General features: G+C 36.6%; 1 protein-coding gene across 2 annotated transcripts in view; it reads left to right on the forward strand.

The window, feature by feature from the left end:
- GABRG2 (gamma-aminobutyric acid type A receptor subunit gamma2) overlaps positions 1-11,631 on the forward strand; it is a 91,596-nt gene extending 79,965 nt beyond the window's left edge. The window contains exons 8-10 of one of the 2 annotated variants that reach the window (XM_012753005.2): positions 5,407-5,612; positions 7,740-7,763; positions 9,165-11,631. In XM_012753005.2, the coding sequence (XP_012608459.1) occupies positions 5,407-5,612; positions 7,740-7,763; positions 9,165-9,440 (506 nt within the window). In that variant the 3' untranslated portion in view covers positions 9,441-11,631. The remainder of the gene's footprint in view (positions 1-5,406; positions 5,613-7,739; positions 7,764-9,164) is intronic. The other variant, XM_012753006.2, reaches the window with a different exon arrangement.
- Positions 11,632-12,673: the final 1,042 nt, after the last annotated feature.

The raw sequence follows: 12,673 nt of genomic DNA on the forward strand, positions 1-12,673 counted from the left end.
TGACATTTGAAGTAATTCAGTCTTTATAGAAGAGTCATTGAAAAGATTATTTTGGGGAAAACACATTTAACTGTGAAATTTTGAGGGGAAAATCCCCTCTAATTATTTACAATTTGCTCAGTCTATTATACGTAGTGATATTTGTGTTGGATTTTCACATCCTTTTCTTCACATGAGGAAGAAGTCTCACACAGATGTAAACAAAGCCACGGACATACGAGATTTTTTAAAGACATAACTAAAAATAAGGCTAGTGAAAGATGAATTATAAATCTACACTACTCTTTCATCAACTGTGTCAAACCTAAAACCACATCCCTTGCTAACTCTGTCTGGAGAGATGGCATCATGTAGTAGTTAAGAACTCAGTTTTGAAGTCCATCAAATATGGGTTTCAAGCTACATATATAGTATAACCTTGGAAGGCCATTTAATCTCTCCAAGTCACAGTTTCCTCAAACAAAAGAAAACATATACCAATTCCCGTACTCACTTGTGCAGTTCTATTAGGGTTAAATAAAGTATTCTATGCAAAGCACATAGAACAGAGTAAAGCCTCAGAAATGTTGGCTACTATAGTCATTTTCTGACAAAATGATCTGTACTAGGTTATTAAACTGAGGGCAGAAGTGATTACTGGGGGAAAAAAAGACATCATTTGCATATCTGTCCTCTTCCAAACCTAATTTAGTTCCCCATCTGTTTCAAAATGAAGTTATTTTGATTTTTCCTGTTACATGCAGTACTTTGTGTTACAAGTCCTATTCAACAATTAAAATATCTTGTCTAATGCTACATGCTGAAACAAACCCAAAATATGTTGAGCCTCTTACTTTAGGACTATTACTTGTCACTGTGAGTAGAATGTATTGCATTACATGCTTGCGTGTCTGTCTCTCAGAATGTCAGTGTCTTTTCATCTCCAGTATAGTGCCTGGCACATAGATGGTACCTCAATGATTGTTCAATTAATGTATGCACTTGTGAATAAATGGAGCAAATGAATTAATGCATTCCAAACCACCCTCTTCCCAAAAACATTTTAAGGAAAAGATTTCAAACCAATCTCTCCTCTGGAAACCAAGACTCTTGCTGTTCAAAATCTCTCTTATGATCACTTGGGGTAGCTCACTTCACTCATTAAATCCGTGTTCATTGGCAAAAAAACCATGTTGTCAGAAGGGATCAAGGTGTGTAAGTTAAATAATGAGGAAGAGGCCCCTCATGAGTAAATAAGCAGCAGGTGCTTCTACTTGTTGATCATTGATAAGGCAGGCATGCTCAGTGTGGGTCTTGGCCTTTTCTAGTCTTCTCAACTGCATGTAGAAGTTGTTGTAATGACAATTATTGCCATGTCTTCTGGAGGAAGGAATCAGAGGTGCTGCAAGGTTAAATAACTTACACAAGGTCCAGCAATAAGGAGGTAGCAGATCTGCACCTTGGGTAATGGGACACAGGTTTCCTCTGGGTGGGAGGCTTTGTTGAAGGCCAGTTGTGGGTAAAGGTGAAAAGCACAGCTGAACCAGTTTTTCTACTTTAACTTTTCTGTCTCACTTCTCCAGATCAGTACTTCTTAAATTTAATTGTACATTTAAATCACTCATTTTCTAGGATACTTTATTTATTTATTTATTTATTTTTGAGGCAGGGTCTCTGTCCCTCAGGCTAGAGTGCAGTGGCCTGATCATAGCTCACTGCAGACTAGGAGACTTTTAAAAGTACAGAGGCCTTAGTCAAACCCCAAGAGTTGCTTATTTATTTTTTCTAGAGCATGACATAGGTGTTAGGATTAAGAACAAAAAATCCTCAGCTAATTCTAATGTGCAGTCACCTTTTAGAATACTGCTCTAGATTTCAGTGAGAGGCCCATTACTTCCTCCAAGGTTTACAATCAAGAATTAAATGAGGTAACCTTAAACACCTACAAACTTTAAGATTGTTGACATAGAAGAGTTAGGGCCAATTTGTTTGATGCATGGAATAAATATGTCCACATGGCTCAGAGAGTGTGGTTGATTTCTGAGCATACAGCACTGTAGTATGTGAAACCGTCATCTTGGAGCTTGTCACACTTCAATGTAGTTTGGTACACAGGTGGTAGTTAGCGAGGTTTATTCCTGGTGTAATGCCAATAGATGAAATAATGAAAATACCACTTGCTATTTTTCACCCAAATGATTTGAGGTAACATTCCCAAGGAGCTTGCTTCATCCCAAGCCTGGAGGAATTGTTAAAAGTTATGGATATTTTTCATCTACCCCAGGCAAGAGAAGTTTCATTTCTTTGCTTAGGAAAACTGGATTTAAAAACCACAACAAGCTATGTTATTACTGGTTGGTGAATCAGTTAAAATCATCACTTCTCTACTTCTCATTCTTGATGTCATAGCAGTTTTCTTCCTTGTGGCTCCAGGCAGAACTCTGAAAATATTATGAAGAAATTCAAGATTCCACTTTATATGGTGCTAATGAACTTCCACGTAGCCTAAATAACATCTTCCAATTTGCTATATCAGTGTTTAACTTACATGTCAGAATTTGTTTTGCCAAAATTATCACATGCCAGATTTTTAAAATGAACTCATCTCTGGTATCTACATAAACACTGACATTTTCACTTGTTATAGGTCAAATGTGGCCTGATGCCTGATTGCAAAATGAGGTGGAGATGCCAATTTAGTATTTCACTTCTCCACAAAAATACCAGCTGTGATTAGGTACAACCAAGAACTTCTACGTGAATTAATGCATAATCAACCTAATTGAAGCTTTTTTTTTTTTTAGTTTTAAGAAATACATCTTCCTTCTCTAAAATAAATGACACCAATACCGAACATTTATTGAGGTGTCACAAGGTGTTGGCAGTCTATGGACATGATTTTATTTACCCCTCACAAGAGCCTTATGAGGTTCCTCCATCTCCTCCTCAACCCCCAGTTTGTTGATGAGCAACTTGAACCTTCCTAAGAATCCACCAGGGCAACACAGAAGATACCCAGACCCACATCAGGAAGCTACAGTAGCTGCCAACTGCCTGTTGCTTCCTTCTGCATGGATATCTTTCCATATATTTATGGAAATAAAACAGTGTGACTCAGAGCACAGCATTTGAAGTCAGGCTGCTTAAGTTTGTGTCTCATCCCTAACACATACTAGTTTGGACAAGTTTTTATTCTTTCTGTGATCAGTGTTTTTCCCTATAAACAAATGGATAATAGTGCTTACAATATAGGATCACTGTGAGGATTTTATAGTGCTTGACACAGGACCTGGCCAAAGGAAAAGAAGAATAAAAGTTAGCTACTTGTTATTTGCATTTAAAACTATTTCCCACAAGTCATAAATATGGATTCCTATTCTCTAATGTAGGTTGAGCCTATTGGTCTTTTACATATACAATATTCATCGATTCATTGTTTCACATATTCATTTGACGTTTATAGAGTCCCATCGTGATGCTCTACTGTGGGGTTACAGTAGTCATCAAGACAATGCCTGTTGTCACAGAGTATACAGCTAGAAGGGGAGATGGATTATTATACAATCAGTAAAAGTATAGAAAAGGGGATGTGGCATTGATAGCTATAGTTCCCTCATCACCACTTTCCTCTACGAAAGGCCGACACTAGTCTTTCCCCGCTCTGGAATTTCATAACATAGTATGTATTTAGGAAGATTTCATATTATGCTAAAATTAAGTGACCCAAGGGAGCCACGTGGTCTTGGAAGTATAACTAAACCTTTTCGAAGTGCTCCTGATGAAGACTTTAATGATTAATAAGAAATATGCCAATTTTTATATTTCCTTGGCCCTTCTTCAAGAGTATTTTGGCTTCGTTCAGTCATATTCTAAGCATGTCACACCAGTAACCTAAGCTTTTGTCTTAGAGAACAAAAGCTCCTTCTCTTTTCCTGTATGATGCTGCTGTCCTTTTCTGTAGCTTCCTCCTCCCTCATTGCTCCCCAAGTTTCTGTGCCTGATTCCTTCTGAGTTTCGCTAGCAGCTCCATTTAAGACAGAAGAATCTGATTGTCTCCTACAAGTCCCTTTCAGCAGTAATGGTCATAACTGCAAATAGTTAAATGATGGAAACTTTTTTCCCCATGAGGAATATAAATCATAAACCTGGAGATGGCAAAGGCATGGAATTGCTGCTTTTGGAGTTCAGAAAGATGCTTCCAGCCATGATATGAGATGCTTAACTAGAATCACAGAATGAAATAATGGGTTGAGCCTTCAAAGAGTTCTTCCAAAAGAGGAGATAACTGAGGCTCAGACTATGAAAAGATGACTCAAGTTCCTATATAGCAAGAGCTAGAGCCTGTTTGAATACTGTATCCATGTTGCCTTTGTTATAAGTAGCACAGCTTTTATACTAGAAGAGCCCTTGATCAACGCATATAGGTTGTCTTAACTGTGCTCCCTGTCACTAAACAACCACTGGGAGGGCTGGTTTGCCTGGGTACTATTGTACAATGAGTAAAAAAAGGGTTTTGGAATCAGACATTTATTTTCTGTGTTCAGTTCTTCTGCTACTTAATGTTGTTGCTTGTCCTTTGGCCTCATTTTCCTAATTTATAAAATCAGAATGAAAATATCTGCTGTCAAGAGTCAAAGAAACAATGTACACACAGTGCTCATCATCATGCCTAGTACAAGGAAATTTGCAATAAATATTAGTTATTATGTTACTTTTGAGATATTTATTTTCATCCTGTAATTTAAAGAGTTCATCATCACACCCTGTCACTTACACACAATTCACCTTGTTTAACACTGTTGTTGACTTCCCCTTGCATTTTTGAATAAAATGCAAACATATGTGCATGAACCACATAAGAAAACTTCTATTTCTCCAACATCACCTTGACTCCCCTGCCCCTCCCCAGATTCCAGGCATTCTAGAAATTTTAAAACAGGCAAGGCTTCCCTTCCTCAGAAACCTCCATTAATTTATTAATAGTCAAAATAGTTGGTTTCTTCTGATATTTTAAGCTTCACCTTAAGCATCAACTCCTTGAACAGGCCTTCCTAAGCATTCCATTTAAATAGGTTCTTACTATCCCTGCTGTTCTCCAAGGCACAGACCATAATTTGAGATTATACTTTTCTTCCTGGCTTGATTCATAGGATGTCTCTCTCACTAAAATATAAGATCCATAAGGGCCATTACAAACTCTATTATATTCTCCAGTATATATTCAGTGCTTATGACAGTAGCTGGTAGACAGAAGACAGGCAATAAATATTTGTGGACAGAGTGAATGAATTCCAGTTATGCCTTCATTCCCACTGCTGACCCTGCTTGCTTATCAGAAGTCGCAAAACCAGTTTCATCTCAGTAGTGACTCAGTTACCCAACTTGCTGGTAAGATCACATGGTCTGTTTTATTGTGCTTTTCTTCAGGCATCACCACTGTCCTGACAATGACCACCCTCAGCACCATTGCTCGGAAATCGCTCCCCAAGGTCTCCTACGTCACAGCAATGGACCTCTTTGTATCTGTTTGCTTCATCTTTGTCTTCTCTGCTTTGGTGGAGTATGGCACCTTGCATTATTTCGTCAGCAACCGGAAACCAAGCAAGGACAAAGACAAAAAGAAGAAAAACCCTGTATGTATCATTTCTTATTGGGACCACTGAAATTTTTATTTAGATAGACCATGTAGTTTTGGTTTAGTTTGGTTTGGTTAGACTAGCTGAAGGCTAAGGCTCAGCACTTTGGTCTCCAAGAGGAAAACAAAATGTGTGAGTTTGGCAAAGCCATAAGTATTCATTTATGGTCACTAGTTTCTTGAGAGAGACTCTATTCTCCAAGTCAGACTTATGCTCTTTTCATTTTGTGGGGACTAAAAATCATTGTTGAGAAATGCATCTATTTTCTAGCTGCTATCATTCAAGGTTTCATTGATTTTCACCTTTCTGCCCCCTTACTGTAATATTTTTAAAGTATTGATGTTTTAAATTAAAACTTTCATCCAAAGCATTCCCCAAGAAAGTCACAAGGTTCTTGAAATTTCAAGGATCACTAAACTTTGCAAATATTTAATGTGTGTGTATGTGAGTGTGTGTGTGTGTGTCTGTGTGTGTTGTTAATATAGGATTTCTAGTGATTTCATGCTTGAAATGTATCTTTTTTGTTTTTAAAACAAATGGCTAACCTATTTGGGCAAGTTACTTAGCTTCCCTCTGTCTTTGTTTTTGTATATATAAAATGAATATTATTAAGAATACATGTCTTGTGGGGCTGTGAGAAATAAATGTGGTCATGGAGGTAAATATAATTACATAGTACCCTACATATAAAAGGCCTTAACATTAGTAGTCAGTGATGATGGTTGATGTTGATTTACACAGTTACCAAAATGGATTCGTTTCGTTGTTTGTGTGATTTGGAAACAGGTAGGATGGCTTCTGCTTTCCACTACACTTTAAATAGAGAGGATGAGCCAGAAATATAAATGCCTAAAGCAATTGCTTTTTATTGTGGGTGTGGAGGAGAGAAGGTTCCTGGCTCATAGGAACCCCCACAAAAGTTAGGGACCATTCCTATCTAACATGGGTTAAAGGGAATCACTCAATCCTCTTAGATTTATAGTCTTTCCTGGTCTTCTGCTCTAAGGGCCATGAGAGCCATAACAATGTCTAGCAATCTGATCCATGGACTTTAGAGGCTGAATTATAAAGAGGGAATTTAGCTGATTCTAAGTTGCATCCTGATGCATCTCCAGCAACCCCAGTGAAATTCTACAAGTGGCACATGTTTATCTGAACGTAAGACTTTATAACAGGTAAAGAAAGAATCATTGTTATTCTTGATGGTTAATAAAAAAGAAATGCTTGTTTTTAATTTCTCAAGTATTTACTATGCTTTATGCAGTCCTTCCCTTCCCTGTCTGTTTTGCTTCTCTCTGTCTTTCCATTTTCTCTATCCTTGTTTATTTTCCTTGTGTTGGTTTTTGTTTGCTCCCTCTCCTTCGCTTTCCATTTCATTCTCTCTGAAGAAGGTGGTTCTATTGACAGTCGGCATTATTACCTGCCAACTGCAACAAGGACGTGAGACTGATTTTCAAACAAGATTTGAAGAAGCCGTTTGACTCTGTCAGCTATATCATTGCGAGTGGATTTGGTTGCAGAGATAGAAACAGTCGGATTCCTTAATCCAGGGATGTGGAAATGGCAGAAGAAAAGAAGGCGGAGGAGATGGGGGCTAAAGAAGCTGGAAAAATGAAATCACCTGAGAATTTCATGCATTTCCCCTTTTAAGCCAATTAGGTGATTTATTAGAACTAGCAAGAACCTTAACTGGGAATGAGAAGCTGAAATTTCATTGTCCTATTTAAGATGCCCTTTGGCTAATTGTGTCAAGACTTGCCTATTAAGGCCTCCTTGATGATAATTAGAAAATAAAATTACAGTATTTCTATGGAGGAGAACCAGGCAAGAGAAAGCTCCCTCACAATTGAACATTGGCTTTTCAGTCAAATAATTGTGGATTAATTTATTAAAGATTTCACTAGTAATCACAAAATTCCATTTTGCAACTTTCAGCATATACTTTATCTATCCCAAGCTCAGAACTCTCCTTCTGTGTTTATAATTTTAGTTCATTTCACTTACTATGTTTTCAAAATGTATTTTTAATTTATCTTATTTTGTCTCTCTCTTTTTTTTCTTTTCCTTTTTCTTCCCTTTTATTAAAAAAAAATGCAATTCTCTTTTCTGTCTACAAACCCAAAGCTTCTTCGGATGTTTTCCTTCAAGGTATAATGTTTTTGGAATGGAAATTCACTGCATGCATCTGCTGAATTTAACTATTAATGCTTACATGGTGTTTTGGTTTTTTTATAAGTAGACATTTAAGCATTCTACTAGAGATAACACATTCAAGTTGAAGAAAGTACTATATAGATTTCTAGAATTGATTCAGCAACTATACACTAATTCACACAGGTTTTGTTCTCACCCCAAGCTCAAAAGCTATAAGCCCTGTGAGATATCAGAGGAAAGGGGCCATTATAACTATCAAAGCCCAAACCGGCTCTCTCTTCTCAGATGAAAATGGGATCCAGTTTACTGGCTATACCTACCATATTTATGCCCTTTTAAAACTAAAATTTTACTTTGCAAATCCTAATTCAAAACTGGGATTGTTTTATGATTGTTTTAAAAACGTAATAATCTCTATATGAAATTTTACTTCTAAATTCTATAATAACAATATTTTCTTTAAAAGGCTTTAGGTTAAAATATCCACACCTTCCTTCCAGAGTAATCATTGGGCCTATTGGCTCAACCATAAAACATTGCCAAGGATGTATGTTTTATTCTGATAACTGATTTGGAGACATTAGGATTTGTGTTTGTATTATCTTAAAACTAATTCATGAAAATTAACATTAAATCATTTAGTTTTATAACAATTTTGTTATTGGTCTGGCAGCAAAGATTAGAGGAACATGTAAATTGGTACTAGATTCTTTTCAAATGCCAAGAAGAATTTGACAGAAAGTAACATTCTTTTCTGAATTGTCATTCACCTGTAGGTAAACATTGCTGACATGCTTAGGCTTACAGATGGTGAATGTTACACAAAGTATCCTATTCCCTTAAAATATAAGCCCTCCCTTTGTAATATAAAATCACACAGGAAACTTCTATATTTATATAGGTGCTAACATTTTCTATTAACAGCATTTAATACATTTGCTCATTGTAATGGGGTTTTCTATCTGTCTATAAGTAAGCATGACAAAAAAATTTAATTTCAGAATTGATGCATTTTTATTTCTCTGTTCCACTCACATGCAGCACCATTAAATGCCTTCATGTAACCAACTTCACATCTAGTAGTTAATAGAATAAGATTCCATGTAGTAGTTTGATTTCAATCTTTAAAACTTTGAGTTCTTTTGGTGTTTAATCTTCTTGCTATAGCTATTAGCTTGATGATATTATTTTCAGCTGCACTGCTTAAGCTCAAAATTTGAAACCTGCCACTATGCTATCTTTCTGAGTTCAATTTTACCATTGTAGATCATGATGTCATAGCAATTTCCTGAGTGCCCATTTTCAGATTCATCATCCCATTGGTGACATTGTGGAGAAATACCCTAGAATTTCTCAAATATGACTGAGCCTTCTCTTTCCCTACCCCTGTCTCAGGCTCCTACCATTGATATCCGCCCAAGATCAGCAACCATTCAAATGAACAATGCCACGCACCTTCAAGAGAGAGATGAAGAATATGGCTATGAGTGCCTGGATGGCAAGGACTGTGCCAGTTTTTTCTGCTGTTTTGAAGATTGCCGAACAGGAGCTTGGAGACATGGGAGGATACACATCCGCATTGCCAAAATGGACTCCTATGCTCGGATCTTCTTTCCTACTGCCTTCTGCTTGTTCAATCTGGTTTATTGGGTCTCCTACCTCTACCTGTAAAGAGGTATTGGTTTTATTGATATGGGTCTTATTCATTGAATCTCATGGAGAGAAGATGTCCATTCTAAGTCCACTCAAATAATCCCTTATGTAGTTGATAATGATCTGAATTTGTTTCTATGTCCAAACCTGGTAAATTGTATAATGTCATATTGTTTGTGCCCAGCTCTCCTTTGGTTAGTGTAATTTGAACTTCAGTGTGTGCTGTGTTTCAAACCTGCAAGGCAAAGTCAAATTAGAGTGAGAACATTGAAACCAAACTAGATATTTTTCAGCTACAGCAACTGAAATAATGAAAGCCCTGACTAATTACGGTGGTGATATCCTTACTCGATTCATAGTACAATTAGAAAAAAAAGGTCCCAAACTGTACCCTGTGTTTACTTGGGGTCAAGTTGTGGTAAATCTGCTCCCAATAGAATACCTCCCTCATTTGAGAAAAATCAAAACTCGTTTTAAATATAAAAGATTATACCATAAATCTGTCACACCATTATCCCAAGAGAGGAAGAACATTTCTTCTACATCACATGTACAATGATGTAAATATTTCAATAACTTAGAATGCCTCAAGTTTAATGCATGCATCTCTTTAGAGCCAAAATAAATGGATTGAAGTTATCATCATAAAGTATTGTCTTTTATTTTGTGTCCTTGGGCTACAAAAGAATCATGAATGTACTTATAAGGATATGAGTTTGGAATTGGAGAGAGGGGTTTTCATTGCCTTCTCCCTCGTGCATGAAGACTCAAACAGCTTATTATTTTCCTTGTATGACATATTACAACACTTTAAGTAAAATGTAGACTGAATAACCAACATTTGCCACCTCTAAATATGCCCAGTTTCATAACTAGAGTATAAAGTAATCGTATGTGCTTGCCGCTATCTTTTCTTCCTTTTAGGATGACAGATCATAACAGAACTTATTCTCCATCTCAAGATCTGCTTCTAGTGATTGTGAGTGCCTTGTGGGCAGAATCCTTGTCATTTCTTCTTTGGGTCCTCTGCACTTTGCCTAGTGCTTGGCACATAGTCAGTGCTCAAAAGTGAATTGCCCTCATACGCTTCTGATGAATCTCTCTGTGCCGGCCTGGAACCAGTGATTCATCTTTTCACGTAGACATTGTCAAGTGATACTTGATCTTGTAATAATAACCAGAAGGATCCAAAGAACTTTGGCTATTTATGTTCATCTTCAAAAATTTATTTTAGGCAAAAATCCATACTCCTTTTAAAACAATATGTCCTGTGTTTGTGTACAGAGATGACTCTGCTAGGGTATAATTAGAGTTTGTGTATTATTTTTCCAGGTTTGGAGATGAGTCAGTTCTGACCCATTCGCAATTTCATTTGTAAACTTATAACACGAATAAGCAAGTTTCGTACCTGAGTGGTATTCAGAATGTAGTATTCTATGCTCTGTGAAGAAAAAATAAATATAAAGTACTGAAGCTTAAATGAAAAACTAAAAAAATAAATAAATAAATGAATAGTTTATAGAGGTTGAGCCTATGAATGTGGCCTCATTAGCCTATATTGTAATCCCGTGAAGTGGTTTCCCCAAACTTCAAAGACGATGGGTTGAGCACCATCTTCTTGTTTTTGTCCTGAATTCTTATTTTTCTAAAATAGCGCCCTTTGTCATTTATTCTTTTCTATGGCAGTTACTGCTCTAAGCTAGAATTTGATCATAGCTAGTATAACTTTATAGATAATCTAAAAAGAGTAGAAAAGAGGAGAGAGTAGCTTTGTTAATATAAAACCATGTAAAGTCATCATCCCATTGTCATCTGGATGAATCTTGAAACACATTTAGCTGCCAGTTTTACAAACTCTTAATATATCAGTGCTCTAGTATGTAACCTCAAACAAATGTAAATAGAATGAATTATTTTCTTGTTTTGAATTGTCAAGATATTAAATGTTGACTCTTTGGGAGAGTTGTTGACAAATTTCAATGCTGAGAAACATGTTGTTACTGTCAACTTGAAATGTGTTCTGTAATGAGGACACTAAAAAAGCTAGCTTTCCAATGTGTGCATAGTATTGGCAATATGAATATATTTATTATATAATCTAATTCTTAATTATTGGCTGCTCCCTGTCTATGTATTTGAAAACCTTTTCACAAAGGGAACTGCCTAACATGTGGACTTTTACAATAAAAATGCTGCATTCTAATCCACAGTGGCATCTCAGTGGTCTGGTTGTATTGTTTGTTTTAAAGATTGTGACCTCTCTTATGTTCCAAAATTCCCTTTCAGTGAGCTTGTTGTGAGAACTGTGTGATTGTTTTGCATGGTGATGCTCTTCAATTCAAAAGAATTAAGAGATTCATTTGACGTACAGAGTAGACAAGGAAGGTAGAAATATCATGAAGTAAACAAAGTTCAAACCTTCTCTACCTCAAGACTTTTGATGTGATTTAATATGGACTCTGGTGCCAGACAGAGTTGGGATTACCAATGTACCATTTACCAGTTGTTTGCCAATTGTCAAGTCTTCTTTCAGAAGCCTCCATTATAATAGCTATAAATTAGGTATGATAATGCCACCCCATGTAGGACACAATGAATAGTCAAAAGCTCTCTCCTTCACTTCCAATGTCTCTTGTGTATTGCTGCCATGCTCCTTCCACACCATCAAAATAGCTCTCCCAACAGAATCCAGCAGTAGTCATATATATGCCTTAAAGTGAATCTACATCATGGTATTTTATTTTTAGTGAATATTTGCATTGCAAACTCTCTTTTAGACTATAAATTGGAAATTCATGTCTCTTGTTGAAAATAATCTTATGCTTTATTTTTTTATTTCTGCATATTATGGGGTTATATATGTTTAGGTCACCTGTGTTACCTGTCCCCCTAGAGTCAGAGCTTCAAGCGTGTCCATCCCCCAGGAAGCGCACATCACACTCATTATGTATGTATATACCCATTTCTTCCTCCCAACTCCCATCTGCCTGATGCAAGATAAATGTTATTCCTATATGCACACGTAGGTGTTGATCAGTGAAACCAATTTGCTGGTGAGTACATGTGGTGCTTGTTTTTTCCTTCTTGGGATACTTCGCTTAGTAGAATGGGTTCTAGCTCTATACAGGAAAATACAAGAGGTGCTATATCACCATTGTTTCTTTCTTTCTTTTTTTTTTTTGGAAACAGAGTCTCACTTTGTTGCCTAGGCTAGAGTGAGTGCCATAGCGTCAGCCTAGCTCACAGCAACT

This window comes from Microcebus murinus, chromosome 21 (genome assembly GCF_040939455.1).
Source record: "Microcebus murinus isolate Inina chromosome 21, M.murinus_Inina_mat1.0, whole genome shotgun sequence".
NCBI classification, from domain to species: Eukaryota; Metazoa; Chordata; class Mammalia; order Primates; family Cheirogaleidae; genus Microcebus; species Microcebus murinus.